At 51.2% G+C, this 23786-nt stretch overlaps 1 protein-coding gene across 2 annotated transcripts; it reads right to left on the reverse strand.

The window, feature by feature from the left end:
- Positions 1–687: 687 nt before the first annotated feature.
- On the reverse strand, positions 688–21471 carry PLA2G4D (phospholipase A2 group IVD). Of its 2 annotated transcripts, XM_038010285.2 has the most exons (18): positions 21064–21291; positions 19963–20094; positions 19239–19279; positions 18845–18887; positions 17432–17495; positions 16927–17063; positions 16022–16129; positions 15545–15582; positions 15228–15363; positions 14749–14885; positions 12979–13201; positions 5351–5468; positions 4859–4996; positions 4523–4630; positions 4203–4394; positions 3798–3964; positions 2992–3178; positions 688–2026 (listed from the first exon to the last, which is right to left on the reverse strand). In XM_038010285.2, the coding sequence occupies exons 1-18, from the start codon at positions 21148–21150 to the stop codon at positions 1800–1802; spliced, it is 2283 nt and encodes a 760-aa protein (XP_037866213.2). In that variant the 5' UTR covers positions 21151–21291; the 3' UTR covers positions 688–1799. The 2 variants fall into 2 exon arrangements, with proteins under 2 accessions (XP_037866213.2, XP_072868177.1); XM_073012076.1 differs by lacking the exons at positions 688–2026; positions 2992–3178 and adding an exon at positions 21392–21471 and having other exon boundaries at positions 3191–3964; positions 21064–21200.
- Between the last annotated feature and the right edge of the window lie 2315 nt (positions 21472–23786).

A 23786-nucleotide genomic window follows, 5' to 3' on the forward strand; every position in this document is an offset into this window, starting at 1 on the left:
CGGTAATTCTACCTAACACATTAGGCAGCTGTGAGAATTAAGGGGAATAATGTAAAATGCCCAGCATAAAATAAAACACAACAGCCAGTCAATTCCCATATCATTGTTAAAAAAAATCAAAGTCTGTGATAAAATGGAAAAAGTGAAGAATCAAAATAAAGCCAAATGCAGAAGAGGCACAGGGAAGGAAGCTGAGCGAGGACATCAGATGAGGGCAGTCCCTGAGCCAAGATCTGTCCCGAAGCTCCCACTGCAACCCCCACCTGGGGCCAGGTGTGTGTGTGTGTGTGTGTGTGTACACGTGTGCATGCACCCTTGCATGAGGGAGGTAAGAAATGTGCCAGCAGCTGGCTGTTGTGGCTCATGCCTGTAATCCCAGCACTTTGGGAGGCTGAGGCAAGAGGACTGCTTGAGTTCACGAATTCAAGACCAGCCTGGGCAACTTGGTGAGACCTCATCTCTACAAAAATTTTTTTTTCAAATTTAGCCAAGTATGGTGTTACATGCCTGTAGTCCCAGCTACTTGGGAGGCTGAAGTGGAAGGATCACTTGAGCCCAGGAAGTTGAGGATGCAGTGAGCCATGATTGCACCATTGAACTCAGCCTGGGTAACAGAGTATGATGAGATTCTATCTAAAAAAAAAAAAAAAAAAAAGGTTTACATACCATAATCAAATGGAAACTGCCCCAGGAATGCAAAGTTGGTTTAATATCCAAAAACCAATTAATGCAATAGAGTACATTAATAAAATACAGGACAAAACCACATGATCATGCCCATATACACAGAAAAATCAGTTGACAAAACCTAACACCCTTTCATCATAAAACACTCAATAAACTAGAAATAAAAGAGAACTTTCTCAACCTGATAAAGGATGTCTAAGAAAAACCCACAGTTAAAAATCACACTAAATGGTGAGAGACGTATGCTCTCCTCTCAGTGTCAGGAACGAGACAAGATGTCTGCTCTTGAAACGTGTATTCATCATTGCACTGGTCAGGGCAATTGGGAAAAATAAATAAAAGGCATTCGGATCAGAAAGGAAGAAGTAAAACCATCTCTATTTGAAGATGGCATGATCTGTCTACAGAAAATTTTAAGAAATCTGCAAAAGTACTAGAGCCGGTAAACAACTTCAGCAACACTGTGGAATACAAGATCAATATTTAAAAATCCATTGTATTTCTATAAAATAGCAATGAATAATCTAAAATGAAATTAAGAAAATAACTCCACTTATAAACAAGAATAAAATATTTAGGAATAAATTTAAACAAGTATAAGACTTGCATACTGAAAGCAGGAGGAGAAAGAGGAGAAGGACAAGGAGAGGAGGAGGAGGATGAGGAGCAGGAAGAAGATGGGGAGGCAATGTATTCAGGATATCTTGTGATTCCTGAGGCCTGAAGCCACCTGTCAGGTCAGGCATCCCCTGTCCTTCCTCTTCCTACTCCTGATCTGCCGCCTCTAGCTTGCACCTCAAATCTATTCTGCTCAGGCATGGAAGTAATTGTGGTGTGAAAGTCTGCCTGGTTGGACCAGCTGTTCCACACACTGGCCTGGCGAAGTTATTTTCAACTCTTCTCAAGCCAGCCATGAACGTAAGGGAGAACTCTGCACTGGATGCAGTTCCCTCTGGGCAGTGAGACCAGCTGCAGAGGTCACCCAGGCCTGGGAGTGCCTAGAACTCCAGCCGGGAAGGCCTGTGGCTGAGCCCAGCTGCAGATCAGGTTATGCCCGCAGGCCCTGGAGGGTCAGATTGTGGCCCTCAGGGTCCTGGGGGCTCTGAGCAGCCTCAGGTCTGTGCCCCTGGAGGCCTCGCCTCTAGGGCCCGGTGCTTCAGTGCGGTCCTCAGGGCCTGCAGGATGGCACCCTGGCTGGTCTGCACGTTGTAGTCGCTGAGCCGTAGCAGGCGCTCGAAGTCTTCCTCCTTGTAGGTCATGTTGGACAGGGCGTACGGGGAGGTAGCCCCAGTGAGATTCACTTGGCCAGCCTGGAGCTCTGCGGGGCTGCGCTGGACACCTGCCCAGGGGTGAGAGGGGTGTCAGGAGCAGAACGCCGGGGTCTCCACAGCCTGGCAGCAGCGCACAGGGAGGGCTGCCCCCACTGGAGGAGCCCCTGCTTTCCTCCCAGCAATCTGTGTCCTTTGCCCAGGGATGTAAGTGTGGGTGGCAGGGTGCTTTTTGGAAGGATACTATTTGGTGGTAGAAAATACAATTTCATATTTTGTTGCCTTGCAGCGTGACACTCCTTAGGCTATTCTGGCAGCCCCACATGTCTGTACATTTCTTCGAGGCAAGGTGGAAACAGCCAGAAGAGGGAAGTCAACTGGGTTTGTGAACAGATTCTTAGGACTCACAGTGGAAGCAAGGGGGCAGCGAGAACTTGCTGAGAGATGAAGGTTCTTTAGAATTCTCAGATGTGGGCTGAGCATGTTCAGAGGAAAGCTGGGAGATCTAGAATGATGGTGGGAACCGGAAGCTGGGAATATCGCACAAAGACGGCAATGAGTTTTTCCCACCAGAAGGAAATAAAATTCTGACCAGTTGGTGAGAAGAGAGGATAAGAAGGAATGTGATGGGGGTTTAAATTTCGGGAGCCCCTGAGGAGAGGCCCATCTCCTTGAGAAGGGGCCCAGCCTGGGCTGGGGAAGGATGATGGAGAGGCCGACTGAGTTTCCCACAGAGCGGGAAAGCAGAGGAGCCCCGGGCAGCTGGGGGCACTAGGGCAGGTGGAAGGCCGCAGGAGCCCGGCGTCATGACAAAGGGGACCACTGCATAGTGACCCTGCAAACAGAGGGCCTGCCGGGATGAGGGCATCAGCGAGGAGGCCAGGGTGGGCTCTAAGGTCTGGGTGGGCCTGGATGGGCCTGTCCTGAAGCCTTCTCCTGGCAGACTCACTTCCCTTCCCTCTGCTGGGCGGCGGGGGGCCCAGGGCAGGCCTCTGAGGGGCCAGACAGCCTGGGTGCTTGGGAGGGGATGCCTCACCGGGAGCTGAGTGGTCCTTGAAGGAGGCATTGACCAGCGGGAAATGCAGCAGGATCGGGGCCTCGGGGCAGGCAGGGTCTGAGAAGAGGTGGCACTCCCTTGGCTGCTGGTGGTCCTGAGGGCTGGGTTCCACCCGGGGGAAGGGCAGCCCCCGGGCCCGGCAGTACAGCTCTGTCTGCTGCAGCGCCTGGTGGGGAGAGGGTGGCCCGGAGAGAACCAGCCCGGCCCAGGTCAGTGCTGGGCCAGTTCCAGCACACACCAGCTGCCTGTGTCAAGACAACGGCCTGGCTCTGTCCTGTCAGTGGTCAGGCCAAGCTGCAGAGTGACTCGGAGGGAGACCCAGGGGGAGTCCAAGGACTCTGGTGGCCTGCAATGTTGCTTGGTTAAAATCTCTAGGTGGGGTACAGACCCACCCCCAGCCCCCCAAACTCCAACTCTGGATTGCTATTGCTGGATTGTTCAAATCCTGGAGCCGGGAGGGGACCTGCATTTGCACGGCGTCTCAGGGGAGGTGTGGGGGATGGACATGGAGATGCGAGGGTCTCCTCTCTGCTCTGTCCAGCTGTTCTTTGGAGGAGGTGTGGGGAGTTCCCTCCCTGTTCACCTGGCCTGGGAGCCCAAGGCCCCTGCACCACCACAGCCCTTCCCACCTGAGGACCCTGGCAGGAGCCAGCAGATCAAGGCCTGACACCCCTCCTTCCCTTCGGGACCCAGGCGGTGTGGGGCAGTAGGTCAGTGGCCCTGCTGTCTGCCTCTGGAGCTTGGCCTGGCTGGGCAGAGGGGTTCCCCTGGGGTGACCAGCGTACCTCAAAGGGCGCAGATAGAGAGTAGTCGAAGGAGAGGATGAGGTCCAGCCTGCGGCCCGGCCGGAACATGGAGGGACAGCTGGTGTTGATGAAGTAGCCAGCGTCCACCAGGCAGAGCTGGGGCTCCTGGGGAGTCAGCTGGCTGGGCGTGGAGTCAAGCTGGCAGTCTGGTAGGAATTGCAGGATGGTCAGGGGCCACCACCCTGCCACAGGTCATCCATGTCCCCTTCTCTCCTCTGGGTCACTCCCTGAATGCCACCAGTCCTTCCCCAGGACCTTCCAAGAGGATCTTCTCCAGGCCATACCCCAGAAATGGATGCTGACCTCCTAGGCTTCGGCCAGTCCCTGCCACACCACCCAGAGGCCCAACCTTGTGACCTAAGGACCCCTGGCCGCGGCCCTGACCTGCCCAGGTGGAGAAGCCTTTGTGGCTGCAGTAGTCCTGGTGTAGCTGGAGGCCCTGGAGGAAGTTGGGGCTACACTGGTGGAGGGGCCTGCCGGTCAGGAACCCTTTAAATGCCTGGGCCAGCGCCGTGCCCGGCTGCAGCCATGAGGCCTCCAGCCACGAGGTCTCCAAGGAGGTCAGGGGCTCCTTCTCTGAAGCCAGAGAAACAGACATTGGACCCTTCTTCCCCTCACTTCTTCCCCTCAGACACCGCACACGGCAAGCAGAGTCTGAAGGAACAGCATCATCCCAGGCCCCTCAGTGCCCCCACCCTTCCCACCTAAGCTCCTGGTCTTGTCCTTGATGTGCTGTTTCCAGGACTCCCCAGAGCTGGTGAGGTCATACCAGGCGTCCAGCAGGTTCAGGGAGAAAACGTTGCTCCAGATGGCTGAGGGAACCCCAAGAGAGGTCAGCCTCAGGCCTCAGCCAGCGGCCCCACCCTCGGGTGCTGATGGAAAATGGGAGTGGGGAGAGGGCTGCCCCTACCGTGTACCGCCCCCCGCCACCTACCCCTCCCCCTCATCCTGAGGTTCTGCCCCACCTGAGCTACAGGACCCATGTCCATTCAGACGCCTGGCCTAGGGCTGCCCAGGGCCTTCAGAGCCACCACTCTCACCTTCCAGAAAGCAGATCCGGGGCTCCGGGATCCTCCTCATCAGCCGTCCCATGAAGAACTTGGAGCCGAAGAGCTCAGGAGGGACGAAGGCTCCGTACTTCAGGAACCCGACCTCATAGGGGGAGAACTCAACCCACTCTAATGGGGTGGGAGGGAGAGGCAGGAGTGTGAGGGGAGTGGATTACAGAAGCCCCAGGTCTGGCCAAAGATACTACCCCTGCCCCCAGCAGGCCCGAGCCTCGCTGTGCCTGACGCCAATGCAGCAGATGTAAGCAATGTGCACTCTTGGGCTGACCACACCCTTCCCAGCCCTTGGTCCACACCCTCAAGCACTCCCTACTGCCAAACACAGAGAGCGGCCCTGAGTCCCTCAGGACTCAGGAAGGTTGGGCAATCTGTGCAGAGCTTCCAGTGTGAACTCTCTGGGGACTCTCGGGGTACAGAGGATTTGGAGGGTGGAGTATGAGGAAGGGGGAGTGGGTAGAACCATACCCTTGAAGTCCAGCGTCTCCAGATTGTTCTCTTTGACATTGAGGCTCAGGTAGAGGGGCAGAGGGTTCTGACCCCGTTCCAGGGCGGCTCTCTGTCCTGACAGCTTCTGATCCATCACCTGGGGCCAGAGGGCATCAGAGCCTAAGTGAGGCTGGGAGTGTCCTGGAGACAGCGGCTCCACCAGGACGGGGGCAGGATGGGGGACCAGGCTGGGGGTGAGGAGGCACCTCCTCCCGTGGGATCTGGGGACCATATGTGGGTCAGTTCCCACTCGTGCCCCCGTGTTCCGACCAGCCCCAGATGCAGGGTCGCTGGACAGAGCATGCAGGCTGTGCACTGTCAATCTCCAGCGAGGGCCATTCACAGGGACTACAATGCCAGCAGTGCTTCCAGGCCCATCTTCGTGGGTTTAAGGGTGAAGTGGGTGTGGATACTGACACACAGACACAAGGACACATGCACATATACATGCATTGCTTCGCAGAAAGGACACAGCAATGCCCTTTTAGCATATACCGAAGCCTATGCCAGGGATGGATTGCCTCCTCTTCTAGCTTCTCCTTAATGCAGTTCAAGTTTCAGCCCCTCCCGAATGCTTTCCTTACATCCTTGCCTCCCCCTTATTGTCCCTCTTATTTCTGGCTTTGCACAGCATGAGGTTATACCCCGTTGTTTATTCTTGCCTTCTGTTCTTAATTTCCTCTTCAATAGAGCTCCAAGCTCTGTCTTTGTTTTATCTTATTTTGAGATAGGGTTTCACTCTCTCACCCAGGCTGGAGTGCAGTGATGCAGTCTTGGCTCACTGCAACCTCCGCCTCCCAGGCCCAAGTGATCCTCCCACCTCAGCCTCCTGAGTAGAGTAGCTGGGACTACAAGTTACATTTGGCTAATTTTTGTATTTTTTGTAGAGATGGAGTTACACCATGTTGCCCAGGCTGGTCTCAAATTCCTGAGCTCAAGCAATCCATCTGCCTTGGCCTCTCAAAGTGCTGGGATTACCGGCATGAGGCACCACCATCCACGGCCCAAGTTCTTTGATGGCAACGACTATAGCTTGCCTTTTGGGGGAGCCTCCACAGAGCCTCCCTGAATTGTGGGGGAACAGAAAGACCTCATTCTATGCTGAACTAGAGTTGCAAATGGAGCTCTTCCCAAGCACCAGCAAGGCTAATGGTGCTGCCTGCCGGGAGCACCACCTTGGGAAGGATTCTGCCGCCAGAGCTGAGGTTGATGCCTTCAGCCCTGAGCTGTTTGTACTGGGCAGTACATGTACCAGTACATGTCATCCTTCCTTTGGGCTCTCCAAGCTGAAGAGTGTCTAGTTCTAGACGCTCCCAACCTGCCACAGCAGCCCTTATCATCAGATTGACTCAGTGAATGTGTACATGTGAGAGCATGTGAAGCATGCGGACCTCTGGGTCTCCACTGAGAATCAGCCTGTCACAAGTCACTTTGGAGTTTGCCTTTTAAAAACCCGCAGATGATCCTGATGGCCAGCCAGGTGTGAGGATTCCTACCCAGCCTACTCAAGGAGGGTCCCTCTCCCACATCCATGGCAAAACCCAACACACCCAGTGTGTGTGTCCTCCTCGCTGGCAGCTCATCTGTCCCTGACGAGAACACTCATGTGTCAACCAGTCGTTTTTCCACCCCATTCTTCAACGGTCCCCAGTATGAGTTATAGGGAATTTGCAGGAAATCTCTAAATAGGGCTCAATCCCCTGCCATGGATGGTGGTGGTGTATGGACAAGTCAGTCCTTAGGTACAAATGTGTGTATGTGATCCCTTCTCAAAATCTTTTTATTTAGAAACTCTGTTGCTCTTTTGATACATAGGATGAGGGAAAATGTGTCCTTTTACTACAGTTGCACAATTTATGCCCTAGGGAAAGTTCTGGAAAAAGATCAGCACACCCCTGTATCTACTGAAACAGCACCCACCCAGTATATCTAATGGCTCACCAGTAAGCTGCAGCAGGACTCTCAGTCTCTAACCCCCCAGTTTCCAAGTGAGTAACCCCAACCCTGCAGAACACCGTTCTGATGATTCGAGGGTCCCATAGGAAACGCTGGAGCTTGGTGCAGTACTGGCAATGCAGACTAAATGGAAGGCAAGTGTGTCAGCTCTTAACTCAGGAAAGGATAAGAGAACCACTCTGAGTTTCTCCTTGAGGAATGATGAGCAGCTTCTAAGCAGTTCGGTACTTGCCAGCAAAAGACTGAAGAAAAAAGTTTCAAAGAGATGAGAGTTTGAGAAGCACTGATTATAGCTAGTGTATTTTATGAGTGGGTTTTTATAAAAACCTAATCAATATTAAAGATGTATGTAGGCTAATAAAGTCATTCTGAGCAAAGTTTCAGGGTATGATATTCATTAATATTAATGAAATTGTGATTTGTCATAAATGGAGTTATATTTTCTGACATTGTAAAGTGACTTTTGGTACTTTAGATTATTACATTATAGAGGAAATAAATACCTGTTTTTATCTAACATCTTTAAAAAATTAGAAATAGACACTAAAATTGCCTGAATAAAACATTATTTTATAAAGTCTACAATGAATGTTAGCTTTAAGAGGTAAGGTATGATAAACAGAAGAAAAAAACAATAAATTGAAAACCTTTCCTATTGGGACAAAATTTTAAAAATAGCATAGGTGCTTTTTTTTTTTTGAGATGGAGTCTCGCTGTGTCACCCAGGCTGGAGTGCAGTGGCGCGATCTCGGCTCACTGCAAGCTCCGCCTCCCAGGTTCACGCCATTCTCCTGCCTCAGCCTCCGAGTAGCTGGGACTACAGGCGCCTGCCACCACGCCCGGCTAGTTTTTTGTATTTTTTAGTAGAGACAGGGTTTCACGGTGTTAGCCACGATGGTCTCGATCTCCTGACCTCGTGATCCACCCGCCTCGGCCTCCCAAAGTGCTGGGATTACAGGCTTGAGCCACCGCGCCCGGCCGCATAGGTGCTTTTTTTGAGATAGAGTCTCACTCTAAAGCCCAGGCTGGAATGCAGTGGCATGATTACATGATTACAGCTCACTGCAGCCTCAACCTCCCAGGTTCAAGCGATCCTCCCGCATTAGCCTCCTGAGTACCTGGGACTATAGGGGTGTGCCACCACGCCCAGCTAATTTTTAAATTTTTTGTAGAGACGGGGTCTATGTTGTTCAGGTTCATTTTTAAGAATATATAGGTATCTAATAATACCACAAGCATTTCTATTTTTGTGAACAATTAAAAAATTGTCTTCTAAAAATGTCTATAAAGCTTACATACAAAACTATGCATTAAGTCATTACTGGAGGATCCAATGGTAATTAAATAAAAGTCTGCTGTATAGCCTAGAATCAAACTGCATTTTCTAGCACCTTGTAAAGGGAACTGTTAAAACAAGCTTCTCCCATTCTATAATAACTAACTGCTGCCACCCAGCAGGAAAGTCAGTTATTAAAACACAACACCATCAAAACTGAATATGAACTTAAACAGTAGATCCAAAGACTACATAGCACATAGTGATAAAATGAAAATGTTTCTAGTAATTATGTTGGCTTTATAAATTCAATGCCATTTCAATAAAAATCCCAACAACATTTGTCACAAAACATGACTAGGTGATTCTATCATATAATTAGAACAGCAGGCCAGGTGTAGTGGCTCACACCTGTAATCCCAGCACTTTGGGAGGCTGAAACAGGTGGATCACTCAAGGCCAGGAGTTGAAGGCCAGCCAGGGCAAAGTGGTGAAAAACCATCTCTACTAAAAATACAAAAATTTGCCGGGCATGGTGGTGTATGCCTGTAGTCCCAGGTGCGTGGAAGGCTGAGGCACAAGAATCACTTGAACCCAGGAGGAAGAGGTTGCAGTGAGCTGAGATTGTGCCACTGCACTCCAGCCTGGGTGACAGAGCAAGACTCTGAGGAAAAGAAGGGAGGGAGGGAGGGAGAGGGAAGGAAGGAGGGAGGGAGAGGAGGGGAGGGGAGGGAGGGAAGGAAGGAAGGAAGGAAGGAAGGAAGGAAGGAAGGAAGGAAGGAAGGAAGGAAGGAAGGAAGGAAGGAAGGAAGGAAGGAAACAGCAAAGGGGCAAGTACAACCAAGAGAATACTGAAGAAGAATTCAAGTGGACTGGTAACTTGGCCTATCAGACACCAAGATTTATCACAAAACTTTAGTCAGTGTGCTATTGGCATAGGGATAGAGAATCTGTCCTGTCGGAACAGAATAGGGCACTCAGGAAGAGTCCCGGGAATATAAATATATGAAAAATATATGAAACCTGATATATGACAAAACTAGCAATGCAGATCAGTGGAGAAAAAATTCAGTAGATGAGACTGGGAAAATGTGTTATTAACATGAGAAAAAACAAAGTTGGATCCCTAGCCACATGATACCTGGAGAAAAATTCTGGGTGGATTAAAGTCCTATTAATAAGAAATAAATCTTTTAAAAATTTTATAAGAATATATAGAAAGATATTTTATAACTTTGGGGGAGGGAAAAGGAAGACTCCCCAAAATACAAACCATAAAGGAGAATGATAAATTATATTATACTAAAATTATGCATTAAAACCATTAGAACTGATGAGGGTTCACATCAAAAATATATAAAGAATTCCTGCAAAAAATATGAAAAAGACAAATTAAACAGGAAAATGAAAAGGGGTTTGAATAGGTAATTCATGGAAGAGGAAGCGCAAATGATAAATATACTTAAAAACATAAACTGTCTAACTAAAATTCAAAGAAATGCTAAATGATAAATGTTCCTTTCACACCCCATAGTTAAACAAAAATTTAAAAGTCTGCCCAAGATACAGAGAAAAAGCAACTATTATACACTGGTAGTGGGAGTGTGAATTAACACAACTCCTTTGGAGAATGGTTTGGCAATAGGTAGGAAAGTTGAAGGTGCACAAACCCAGTAGCCCAACAATTTAACTACTGGGTATGTATCTTGGAGGCTTAGAGAATCTCTAATGCAGGTGTACAAGGAGACTTGTACAAAATTGTTCATGCAAATAGTATCATATTTTTCTTAAGGATATATATGTTAAAATTTGTGAACTGGAAAACCTGGAAGAAATAGATAAATTCCTGGACACATTCAACCTACCAAGATTGAACCATGAAGAAATAGAAAAGCTGAACAGACCAATAACAAGCAATGAGATTGAACCAGTAATAAAATGTCACCCATTAAAGGTAAGTCAAGGACCTGATGGCTTCACTGCTGAATTCCACCAAACATTTAAAGAACTAATACCAATTCTACTCAAACTATTCGAAAAAATTCAAGAGGAGAGAATACTTCTAAAGTCATTATCCAAGGCCAGGACTACATTGATACCAAAGCCAGATAAGGACACAAACAAAAAAAGAAACCTACAGGCCAAGATCCCTGATGAACATAGATGAAAAGTTCTCGACAAAATACTATCATACCAAATTCAGCAACATATCAAAAAGATTATTCACCATTGATCAAGTGGAATCCATCCCAGGAATGCAAGGATAGTTCAACATACACAAATCAATAAGTGTGATACATCACATCAACAGATATAGTTGGGATCAGTGCCCTGGTTACATAATCAAAAATGCCTTCCCAAGTCTCACCTTGTTCTTACCTCTCCTAGAACCTTTGAGAGCTATCTTTTTATTATTAATCTTTGGCCCTTGCTTGATTAACCTCTTAGTAAAGTTTGTGTCTTTTAGATTACAGTAGTTCCAGGTAAAGTCAATGCTGGTACAAGGCTTCCAATCCATCTTGCCTACTGACCAGGAGAATTAAAGTGTTCTGCCTACGGGCCCCTTAGGTCGCGTATCCAGAGATTTTTACTCCTCTGGTGCTTGGCCAGGGCCTACGCCCATAACATAAGCAGGAAGCAGTTACAGAAGACAGATTTTCACCCTTCTGCAGCCCTGTTAAGATTAAGGAGGAGGGTCTAATCTCTGAGACAGGAATGAGATAGGAGGCGGGGCTCAACTCTGGAACCAGATTGGAGACTGGCTGAAACAGGGAAGGGCTGAAAGCACCTCTCCATAAGACATGCTCACCAGTATCATGACAGTTTACTCATTCCCCGGCAACAACCTGGAAGTTACCACCCTTTTTCTAGAAATTTCTGAATAACCTACTCCTTAATTTGCATGTAATTAAAAATGGGTATAAATGTGACTGTGGAACTGCCCCTGGGATGCTGCTCTGGACACATGGCTGATGGGTGCCCTGCTCTGCAGGAGCAGTCACAGAGCTGTAACACTGTGCCCTTGATAAAGCTGTTTTTCTACCACCAGCTAGCCCTTGAATTTCTTCCTGGGGGAAGCCAAGAACCTCCATGGGTGGAACCCCAGTTTTGAGGCTCCCTTGCCCTGCAAAATGATGATAAACCTAAATTCAGGATGGTGTTTGCCCCTGGGGGCAGGAGGGAAATAGGACTGGGGAGGGAATACAAAGGGCTTTAACTGTATCTGTAACATTTCATTTCATAGGCTGGTTGGTAAGGTCATGCATATTCATTATGTCATTATGGTTTATTCAATGTCTTAGGTGTGAAGTTTCATAATAAGTAAAGATTGAGATTTGCATAATAAATATTTATAGCTAATACAAAAAATAAGGATGGCAGTTTCTAAGCAGTGTTGTACTTAATCAGTAAGAAAAATATTTAAAGAAAAAATTTCAAGGCAAATTCATTTTTGGTTAGTTTACATGATAATCATTCTTTTTAAATTCCTTCTATATAAATTTATTTTTATACCCATTAACCAATTTTTCTTTGTCCTCTCCCATGATAATCATACTTGATCAAACTCCTGACCCAAAGATAAAGATGAGTCCTTCTGCTACTAATATTTTCCTTACATTTTGTCTTTTCATTGTTTCAAATGCTTTTGAAACTTTGTTCAGATAGTTATGTGCGGTAAAACAATAGTGTGAAAAAATAGCTGATTTTAATAATTGTATCAGTGTAAAGTTCAGCAGTTAACTTACCAAGCTTTCCCTCAAGGAGCACTGTAATGTTTTTAAAAAATGAATGTTTAGTTTTGTCTTGATGCTGTTAGAATAAAGAAAAATAGCTGACACTTCATGCTTATTCTATGCTGAGGTATCACTGAGTATTCCGAACAGCTCTATAACTTAAGAACCGTTGTTATCCCCATTGTACGGATCAGAAAACGGACATACAGAGAAGTTAAATAACTTGCCTAAGGACACACAGCTAGAAAGAGATAGTGGGGTTAGAACTCAGGCAATCTGGTTCCAGAGTTTGTGCTTTTAACACCACCCTGAAGATGAAGAAGAACAGTACGTTTCATATTGCAGGATAAATAAAAATGGTTCTAGCAATCTTACCCACTCAAAACAAAAGGTTTGTTTGCTTGACTGACTTTGACACTGACTCATTCCCAGCTTTTGGGAGATCCAGAAATTTCTGTTTTATAGCAGCTAATTAAAGAATCTGCTAACTCAGAAAGGCAGCATTCCAAAGTCAGGCAGACACTAAAACACAGGGTCTTCCACGCTGCAGGAAATGCGCATGCGCATGTCGGCTGCCCGGGCGCTCTGCCTTTGCCCCCACGGTGCACACACGCTTCTCCCCACGTGCTCAGGCGCCCTACCTGGCCGTGCAGCATGGACTCCAGCACTAGCGCCCACAGGTCCACAAAAGATGTGGGGTGGCCCTGCTCAGCCCGCAGCTCCAGCTCCCGGCGGTAACTCGCCAGGCGCTCTGGGGAAAAGACCTCCAGCTTGCTCTTGGCCAGGTGCTCCCGGGCATATCGGATAGGTTCCTCCAGGTCCTTCTGCGACCACTCAGGGTCCCCGTACAGGTGGGCCATTGTCCTGGGAGAACGAGGGGACAGAACAGTAGGAGCCCGAGGCCCAGCATGGGGCGCTGCAACCCCTCCTTCCCACCCTGCAGCTTCTCCTGACGCGTGGCTTCTGCCGCCAAGGCTGGGCCGATCTGGGAAGCGGGTCTCAGGGCTGTCTCTCCTTCCAGACCGGCGCTGTCCAATATTAATACAATGTTTGCCACGCACGGAATTTAAAATTTCCTAGTAAGCACATTAAAAAGATAACAAGCCTGTAAAATTAATTTTAATATTTTATTTAATCGCTATATTAAAAAATTATCATTTCAACATGTAATCAATACAGTTACTGATGTAATTTCTATTTTTGTTTTCAAACTAAGTCTTCCAAATTCACTGTGTATTTTTTTTTTTTTTTTGAGACGGAGTCTTGCTCTGTCGCCCAGGCTGGAGTGCAGTGGGGCAATCTCAGCTCACTGCAAGCTCCACCACCTGGGTTCACGCCATTCTCCTGCCTCAGCCTCCCCAGCAGCTGGGACTACAGGCACCCACCGCCATGGCTGGCTAATTTTTGTGTTTTTAGTAGAGACGGGGATTCACCGTATTAGCCAGGATGGTCTCGATCTCCTGACCTCGTGATCTGCCCGCCTCAGACTCCCAAAGTGCTGGGATTACAGGCATGAGCCACAGCGCCCGGCCTTCACTGTGTATTTATAACACACCTCAATGTGGACTGGCTGCATTTCAAGTGGTCAATAACCACATGTGGCTACTGGCTACCATAGTGGCTTACTGTACTGGACAGCCCAGTTCTGGACCCCACTCCCATCTTCATGGTCCTGTCCTGAAGCCTTTTCACACTGTGCTTGTCAACAGCTGTCACCTAAACTCCTCTGAGGAGTTTCCTCTTCTTTTACTCCTTAAAGTCACATTTCAATAAGACTCAAAGGAACGAATCTCTAACAGCGGGATGCTGCACCTCGTCATGCTGCACGATGAGGGCGTAGGGAGGTCATGCTATCTTTAGGTAAAAATAGCATTTTGACCTCAATGTCTACACAGTCTTAAATGGACAATAAGGGAATCTACCTCGAGTGTGGTGAAGATTAAATGAAATAATAACAATGAACAATAAAAAGAGTTACCAATTAGGAACTCCTGGCTGTGCTGGGCATTAAGTTAAGTGCTTTACTTGGGTGATCCCCCCACCCCAGTCCCACGTGGTGTGCGCCATGATTGCCCCTGTTTGGAGCTGCGTCAACTGAGAATCAGAGGAGATAAGTTGCTCAGGGTCAGCCAGCCAGTAAGTGGTGCTGCCGGGACTCAGACCCAGCTGCATCTGAGCCAGCTACCTCATAGCCCTTCAGTAACATCCGGAACGCACCTCCTGCACCGCCTCGCTCACGGCAGGGCTTCTGTAAACGTCTGTTTCCTCCCTTGTGGGAAAGCTGCTTGGCTCTATCAGATCACACTGCTCACACCTACTTGGCCTCCCCACACAGAGGGTCCCTCTGGTGTCCACTCTGCCCCGCTATGGCCCCTGATCATCTCTGCCGTCCAGTCCCCCCGGATCCTCACCACGTAGAGCCCGAGACGCCACTGAAGTAGGTCACACAGTCCAGCAGGCCCAGCTTCTGCAGGGCCAACAGGTGGCCATAGAGCGAGGTCATGGCCCGGGCACCTCCTCCTGTGGCCATGATGCCCACGATGGGTACCTGGACCACATACAGACACAGGCTGGATTAACAAGGAAAGGGGCCAGCTGCCTCCTGTCTCACCCAAAGCCCTGCCCCACTCCCTGTCTGCAGGGCCCACATGGTTGAGGCCTGATAGAGTCAGGGTCAGAGCTAGGTCCAGCCTTCTTCTGGAAGCAACGGCTCTCAGCCCAGGATGGAGCTCCCAAGGGAGTTAGATCCCCAAAGCCCACCCACGCTCCCATGTCTCCCCACATATGCCCACTCTCCACTGACTGGAGTTTCTGGAGAGGCACAGGAATCAGGTACTCCCTTATGGCCAGTCCAGGATATCTGCACACACATCTCCCTGCACCCCCAGACCTCGTCCTCCTGCAGGTCTCCGTCCAGCTGCAGGGCCTGCTTCAGGGCCTTGGCCACCACCTGCTTCCTCCTGCTCAGGAAGGCCTGCTCCTCTGCACACAGATTGAAGCCCAGGTGCACGGCCAGCTCCTTGGAGCTGTGACAATGGAGGATCCAGGGGTCAGGGGACACCTGCATAGCTCAGCCACCGGCTGGCCAAGCCCACAGCGAGCTGCCAAAGAAGCCCCTCCTCCAATCTCAAGGACCACCCTTGTCCACAGCCTTCCCCTCCTGCATGCCCCCCTCTCACTGTCCCCACAGATGGGAATGTCCCTTACCAGCCCTCTGCCTTGAGCTGCAGCCTCACTCCTGGGACCTGAAATCAAAGCCAGAGACCCTGCTCAGACCCTCCTAGACCCTAAGCAGCACATAGGTATCCCCTGGGGTCTTGGTCCCCTTCATCTTCTTTTTTTTTTTTTTTTTTTAAGATGGAGTTTTGCTCTTGTTGCTCAGGCTGGAGTGCAGTGGTGCAATCTTGACTCACCGCAACCTCCGCCTCCTGGGTTCAAGTGATTCTCCTGCCTCAGCCTCCAGAGTAGCTGGGATTACAGGTATGTGCCACCATGCCCAGCTAATTTTTGCATTTTCAGTAGAGACAGTATTTCCCCATGTTGGCCAGGCTGTTCTCGAACTCCTGACCTCAGGTGATCCGCCTGCCTTGGCCTCCCAAAGTGCTGGGATTACAGGCTTAAGCCACCGAGCCTAGCCTTATCTTCATTCTTACTGTCATTTCCCATCCAGTTGAGGCCACTTACATCTTGAGCAGGAACATCCATGGTCACCTCCTTCCCGATCAAAGGCCTCAGGGGCACAGTGAGGCGCCGAGCTGAGTTGTCCCCATTCCAGACATTGCTTGTGGAGCTCTGGAGGGAAAGCATCATTCATTCATTCAACAAATCCCTACTGAGTATCTAGACTGTAATCCAGGCAGACATAGTCTCTCCCTGATAATACAGAATATTATAATATTGATAAGTATCATAACTATAAAATTATAAGAGCTAACATTTATGTAGTATAAAGGCATTGTTCTCACTGAACAGCATGTGTAAATTTATAAAGACATGGGTAATGAACTGATGTTAGTAAATGTCGTGAAGGAAATAAGTGGTGTGATATGACAGTTTCTAATGCAACCAAAAGTGGAGTGCGTGGGGTTTATTTGAGGTAGGGGTCAAGGAGGACCCTCTGAAGAGGCACCATTTGAGCTAAGATGTTGAGGAGGAGGAGGAGGCAGTCTTGGAAGGAGCCAGTGGGGGACAGGAGAGCACCTGGCATGTTGGAAATGAGAGAGGAGACAAGGATGGCTGATGCATCGTGCATGGGGGGAGTGTGGAACAAAATGAGGCGGCAGAGGTGGGCGGGTGCCTTGTGGGCACAGATGTCATGGCCTTGTGGGCACAGATGTCATGTCTTATTCTAAGGGTATCACTGGAGGGGCTGCTGGAGGATTCAAAGATTGATATGGTGCAGCAACCCCATGGCCACTCTGGCCCCTGGTGGTCCTCCATGTCTGCCAAGGGTGAGGTACCTAACTAGGGAGGCTGACAAGGCCACAGGGGCCTTGGCCCTGGTGGGCAGGGAGAGCAGGGAGGGGCCTGCAGCAGCTGGAGCTGCCCAAGCCTGGGGATTACAAATGAGGTCTAGAGCCAAGACCTACCCTCAGGCGCCCACTCAGCTCTGTCTCTAGGGCTGCCATGTAGTGGAAGCGGAAGGCAGAGGCTGTGCCCAGGGAGGATGTCTGTGTGTCCTCATAGGACCCCTTCAACTCCAGCTCCAGCTCTAACTTGTCCTGATCTAGGGAGAGAGTGGGTGGGTTAGCATGAGAACAAGAGCCCAGAGCCCTAGCTCGGACCTGGGACAGCAGCACCACCCCCCGGACTCAGAGGATGCCCGGGAGCCTGGGCCATCTGAAAAGGGCCCTTCCCAGTCCACGGGGCCCACAACCTTCCTGCCCCAGACTCCTGCCTTCTGCCACTTGCTCTCCCCCAGGTCAGGGGACCCTCCTGCCCAAAGGAGACCCATGGGCCTCTGTGCCATGTTGGTGAGAAGGGAGAGGCACGCTCTATCCTGCTGCTGGCCTCCCGCCCTGTGCAGGCTTCCCAGCAATCCTCCTCACCCCCACATCCAGGCAGAGTCCAGGCCTGGTTCCAAGCCGGTCTCACCTGCAACCACAGTGGTGCTACCTGCGCTGTCCAGATGCACATCCAGGCATGACAGCTCTCGGGCCTAGGGAAGACCACATCATGGGCAGGGGCCTCTGCAGGGTAAGCTGAGGTCCCCTCAACCTCAACCCTCTGAGCCCCACTGTCTCAAATCCACCACACACACAAGGAGTTGTGGAGTTGTGTGGGCTCAGGATGAGTTTGGCTGCAGAGGCCCTTCACCCCATGGACGATCCTCTGCCGCTGCTGAAGCTGATGCTCCCCAGCAGCCAGGTGGACCCCGGCTCCATACCTCCCCACCAGCTCTCCTGGCATTGCCAAATTCCCGAAACCTCCTAGAGCGCCCAGCCCTCAGATACAGCTCTTTCTTCTCTTGTTTCCCTGTGGCTTGGAGCTGGAGGAGATATTCTACCACAACTCCAAATAATCTAAGCGAGCTGCTCGTCCACAGGAGGGTGGACTGGGCGCCGGAGAAACACTCAGAACATCTCCTGGCCGTCGTCTGTGGCCTAACTGGGGACACTGATAAGGCCAGGCCCCCATGGCCTTGCCAAGGGAGTCTGTGTGCTATCTGTGAAGCATACCAGCAGATGCCCGCCACCCACGCTCCACACAATCACTGAATTTGCCCACCTGCTGCGTTGTCTCCATCACCTCCTAAGAGGCAGTGCCATTGGCTTGACTTTATTTTCATGTGTATTTTTAAAAGTAATACCCGCCCATCAAACAGCCCCTGGGAGCTTAAATGCTGGGCTCTAGGTGACCCTGGACCCGCCTGCTCCCAGGTCTGTGCCGCTGGTCTGGGACACCGTGTGGCTGGTCTGGGACACTGTGATAAAAGCTTCTAGCGCGTCGCCCGCTTGCCCCCTTGCGGCCATTTCTGTTCACTGCAGCTTCGTGAGCCCGCGGTCAGGAGCGCTGACGGGGACTCTCCCCGTCCCAAGTAGAAACTGCCTGAGCCCCGGATCCGATCTCTAGGATCCGGTCTCCGAGGTCGACAGCACACCGCCCTGGGAGCTCCCTCTGAGCCTCGGTGACCTCAACATGAACAACCAGAAAGTGGGCCTGGCCTGCCTGATTTCTTCACCACTTCCCAGGGAAGCGCTCAGTCAGTCCCTAAAACTATGAGTTCACCGCAGGTGACTAAACACCTTCTGGAAGCACCCCCAACAGCTGTGGGCCAGAACCTCCTCTCGGCAGAGCCCTGCCTCCCCTCTCTCTATGCGCCCCTTAGCTCCAGGCCCCTGCAAGACCCACACCCCCAGGTGACCACCTGGCTGGAAGGCTAGGGGTGGTTTTACCACGAAGCCCTGCCCCTTCCTTGTCGCTGCTGGTCCACACCCCAGGCAGCTGCCCTCCCTCCCCAGGTGTCTGCTCTGGGGCCCCTCCCCTAAGCCTGGGGAAAGCGCTTACCACAAGGACTTTGTTGGTGATGAGGTTTTCTGGGCGATCCGACCTGGAAAAATCAAACCATGCAAAGGCAAACGCTTCTTGCATTGACCTCCCCCTCCCGCCCATGTGGGGTCTGCCTGGGTGATGCTGAGGGCTCTGTAGGTCCTGGATAAGGTTCAGAGGGAAGGGGAGATGTTTTGCAGGAGGAGAGGAGAGGGGAGAGAGCAGGCATTGAAAACATCGGCCTTCCTCTGCATTTCCCTGAGAAGCCCCACCCCACACCCAACCTCTCTGGCAGAGGTACAAGATGGGGGACAGTCAGGCAGACTGACCGCAGGGAGATCTAGGTCAGGGCCATTTCCTCAGACAGAGCCTGAGTCCCGAGACACTCCCTGGGCTGTGTGACATTACTCACGTTTCTTCCATCAGGAACTCCACATCCAACTCCTCCTCTCCCTGAAATCAGAGAGGATGAGCAAGTCATCAGCACAACCTATTTCTTCAGAGTTGACACAGTTCTTTTACAGGTGTCATCTCATCCTCTCAAGCAGTCTCTAAGGGAGGCACGTTAGTACAATTATTTCCAATTTAAAGATGAGGAAACTGAGGCTACCTGCCCACATTGCCTGTGGCTAGTAAGTCTGCAGAGAACAGGTCTCCCTCCCTTGGAGGTCCCACAACTCTGGGCAAGACTGAAGGGGAAGACAAGGAGCACAGCCAAAGGAGGCATGATGTGCAGGACCCATTTGTTTTTCTTGAGGAGGGCCCAGACCCCCGAACTCTGCCGTCCCCACCCCCAGGCTGCAGCAGGAAGGCAGGTAAGGCCTTCACAAAGCAGGCCTTGGCACCACCAGCAGGAGTGATGGATGCTGAGCTGTGTTTTGAGGGGTGTTAGGAAGTTCTCCACCTCCCAAAGCCTTCCTGCCACCGGTGGCCAAAATTCCTCCACTGGGTGATTTAGCCTGATAACTGTAAAGCGAAGCCTTCTCCTTGCTTATTAAAATGCAAATATCCCTGGAAGGGGTTTAGATTTTCTGTGAATGAGTTCACCCCAGCAGTCTCCCAACAGGTGGGAGAAACAGCAACTTCCTCAGCTTGGAGTCAGAAGAAGTGCGGCCCACGGGGACTTCCCCACCCACCTGGGGACTCTGGGAGAAGGTTTTCCGGAGCAGCTTGCCAGGGAGGACTTCTGAGATATCATAGAGAACCTTGAAGCAGATGTCATCCTCCGTGATTGAGTCCTCATCATAGATGCTAAGTTCCAGAACATTCTAGGAACCAAGAACAGCGACTTAGCATTTTACCTGCTCATAGCGAGAGTAGCTCACCTCTGTTGAGCCCTTACTTGATGTCTAGAGCCACAGAAGATTATTATGCCCCCACTCTTCTGCACTTAAAAAAAAGAACTGTAAAACTTAAATATAAGGAAATCTTATTAAATTTCAAATTTCCTCCTTCTAATTTTTGTTTTTATCAAACATAAAATTCTGAGCTGGACATGGTGGCTCATGCCTGTTATCCCAGCACTTTGGGAGGCTGAGGTGGGTGGATCACCTGATGTCAAGAGTTCGAGACCAGCCTGGCCAACGTGGTGAAACCCCATCTCTACTAAAAACACAAAAAATTAGCTGGATATGGTGATGGGTGCCTGTAATCCCAGCTACTCGGGAGGCTGAGGCAGGAGAATCCCTTGAACCTGGGAGGCGGAGGTTGCAGTAAGCTGAGATTGTGCCATTCAACTCCAGCCTGGGCAATAAGAGCAAACTCCGTCTCAAAACAAAAACAAAAACAAAACAAAACAAAACACATAAAAGTCTGTCAAAGAATTCTCTCTTCCTCTCTCTCTGTCTGTGTCTCTGTCTCTCTCCTTGGCTTCTCTGGCTCCCTGAGCTGCACCCTAAGGTATGTGCTGGTGACCTTCCACGGTCTTCCACACACAGTCTCATCTCACCCCACAGCACGACCCAGTCAGGAGGAGGCTCTTACTGTCTCTGTTTCATAGCTAGGCTTCGAGAGGAACCCAGCTTGCGGGAGGCAGTCCCACAGCCAGTTGGTGAAAGGACCATGTTCATGCTTTCATACATTCCCTTGCACACAGCACAGACGGGCCAGGCCACAGAGACCCCCTTCTCCTAAGAGTTTCTCTGACAGCCCCGGAGGAAGCATGCTCGACCCCAGGAACCCTCGCATGGGGGTCCGGCCTGTTCACAGGGAAGTGGCCAGGAGTCCCCGGCCTTCACCTTGACCTGACTTTGGATAAGGAAATGGAAGGCCTCATTCCACACAGGATGACTGGTGTCGGTGAGCGTCTTGGTCTTAAACTTCATTCCAGGCACGGTGGACAGCTGTAGGATCACGTACGGGTCGGCCTCACTCACTGCCAAGGTTAAGGAAGACTCTGTGAGGAAGCATTCCTCACACCCCTCTCCATGGGCCACGCCAGTTTCCTATCAAGACCCTGACAGTCACCACAGGTGACCCAGCCCAGCCCCAGGGTGCTCGTCTTGGCTCTTCCCATGGGATCCAGTCCTCCCTGCTCCCACCAGAGCGCACAGGGCATTTACTCACACAGGTCAGCCCTGCGCAGGTTCCGCGCCTCCAGGACCCTCACGGTGAGCTGCCAGCAGGCAGAGGCCTCCCACTGGAGAGAAAATCAAACTCCAGAGTCCTTCCCACATTCCCTCCCCTGTGCCTGGAGCTGCCGTGCTGCACCGGGCTGCCGACACCCCTCACCACTCTCCTGGCACTTGGCGGTGCCGACACCGACCGCTGCCAGGCATTCCGAGACAGCCTCTGGGGACCACACAGCCTTTGTCCACCTCTGTCTTTGGGGTCAGGGTTCTGGGCTGCAGCAGTCAGGGAATAGCAGCCCACCCAGGGTGGGATTTGTGGAACCCACTCCCCTTCAGGAACAGAGAAACATGGGGTAGTGGACAGAGCAAGGAACTGAGGGCCAAGGAGTGGCCACCACATAGGTCAGTTAGATGTCAGCCCTTCCCAGAGCTCCCAGGGAGGGCAGCCCTTTGGCAAAACAAGGGCTACCTTTGGTGACCCTACTGCCAGCACTGCCCACCCCTCAGCCCTTCCGGACAGGAAGCAGGCGCATGACTTAAGGGAGGCTGAGCCTCGGCAGCCCAGTCCACAGGTGCTACCCTGGATCTCAGCAATCTGCACTGTAAAGCGTATGAATGAGGAAACTCCAGGAGCATTGGGCCATCGTAGGGAGCAGTCGGTGCTGTGGGTGAAAGGCCACTACGTATTAAGATGCTGACGAGGCCATGTCAGCCACAGGCAGCCCAGGTGACAGGGAGAAGCAGCTGAGTGGGCAGAAGCTGGAGGAGAAGATGAACAGAGAGTAGGTGACAGGAGGGAAAGCGGATGGCCAGTGGGGCGTGACTGAGACCTGCTGGGGACAGAGCACTGGGGGTGTCCCCACACCCCACTGCTGAGGTCCCTGGCACTGTCAGGATCAGGAGGGTCCTGGGGTTTCTGTTCCTATGCCCTGTGGCACGGCTTCTTCTGGGTACCTAGCACAGGTTTCTTATAAGCCCCTTTGATGTGAAGTGACTCACATGGGTTTGGCAGGGCCAATGGCATTTTTTTCCTGTGGGCTGACCCCAAGGAAGGTTGCTGGCCTTGCATCCTCTTGGAAAGGAGCCTTCCTAGGAGGACCACCTATGGGGCACGTGGCCGCAGCAGAAAGAGCCCACGTACAGAAGGTCCGTTAGAACAGGGGCTATCAGGAAGGAGCACTGCCTGTGCCAGGGGGTGGGGGAGTGGGAGCCCCCAGCCCGGAGGGGACCCTGCTGGGCCACAGGGTGGCAGGACCCCCAAGGGGCACCAGGCACATGAAGGCCTACGAAATGCTAAACGCAGGAGCCACGCAGTATGGCGGCCCTGCTGAAGAACACACAGACCACCTTCATTCCGGAAAAAAACACCCTGCTGGGGCTTCTGCCATTCAGCGGCTCTGCCACCAGGTTAGACTCCCCACCAAGTAAGTATGATTGTCTCAGACCCTTATATCCCTTCACCTCCTCCTCCCTGATCCTGAGGGAGCCACCAGGCCGTGCAGTGTTTGCACAGTGAACATTCGACATCACATGGCTGGGAGACTGTTGTGGCAAAACCAGAGCTGTTTCCTGCTTTGCGCTCTCCCATGACCAGACCCACTTCCACGCATGTGGTTGGAAGTTCTCGGTGCCTACCAGGACTGGTCTCCGCTCTGCACAGATGCTGCTTGCCAGGGGCTGGCTCAGCACCCACGGGGACCTGACTCTCCACTCACCACCAAAAACCATAAAGGACCATGGGCCATGGCGAAACCATATGCCTGGTGGCCCTGCCCCTGCATCTTTCCTCTCTGCGGTTCCATGCCAACATCCCTATCACTCCAGGCAGCTTTCCAGCACAGCATGCACGACCTCCCTGAGCAAGGTAGACTGGTTTCTCTCTTCCTGGGGATTAACTCCAGTGGCACCAGCAACATGTCAACTCTACAAACCTTAAGCCTTATAGATACTGTCAGCAACAGAGATTTCATGAGCTTCGGGGCATCTAGCTCCATTTCCTCCCCTCACTCAGACTCCACCACTGCCGGCCACAGGTAGCTCCATTTCCTCCCCTCGCTCAGACTCCACCACTGCTGGACACAGGGAGGTGATGGCTGGGACACTGGGGCCCTGCAGGGTGTTGAGTTTCAATGTCCCACTCCAAGACAAGACAGGGGAAGGGCAGAGGCAGCCTGGCCTCGTTCCCCTGCTCCCCGGGGCCAGGCCGACGCTCCACAGGTCCACAGCTTGTGGGCTGCTCTAAAGCCATTTGGGCTACTAAGAAATGGCCCCAGTTACTCACTGTCTAGCCAGTCACCATCCCGGGTTTAAGCACTGTAGTTCATTTCTCCCTGCCATCACCGAGAGCTTCTCAACCTCAGAAAGCCCATTCCCCGGCAAGTCATTTTCCC

This window comes from Chlorocebus sabaeus, chromosome 26 (assembly GCF_047675955.1).
Source record: "Chlorocebus sabaeus isolate Y175 chromosome 26, mChlSab1.0.hap1, whole genome shotgun sequence".
In the NCBI taxonomy this organism is placed as follows: domain Eukaryota; kingdom Metazoa; phylum Chordata; class Mammalia; order Primates; family Cercopithecidae; genus Chlorocebus; species Chlorocebus sabaeus.

Bases quoted from the DNA above. Each gene is read 5' to 3' on its own strand.
- PLA2G4D (XM_038010285.2), bottom strand. From the start codon at position 21,150: ATGAAGTTTAAGACCAAGACGCTCACCGACACCAGTCATCCTGTGTGG. The intron at 17,496-18,844 runs GTAAGCGCTTTC...GGTCTTCCCTAG, and splicing joins TCACCAACAAAGTCCTTGTG to GCCCGAGAGCTGTCATGCCT. The intron at 3,965-4,202 runs GTCAGGGCCGCG...AATTCCTACCAG, and splicing joins AGGCTTCTCCACCTGGGCAG to ACTGCCAGCTTGACTCCACG.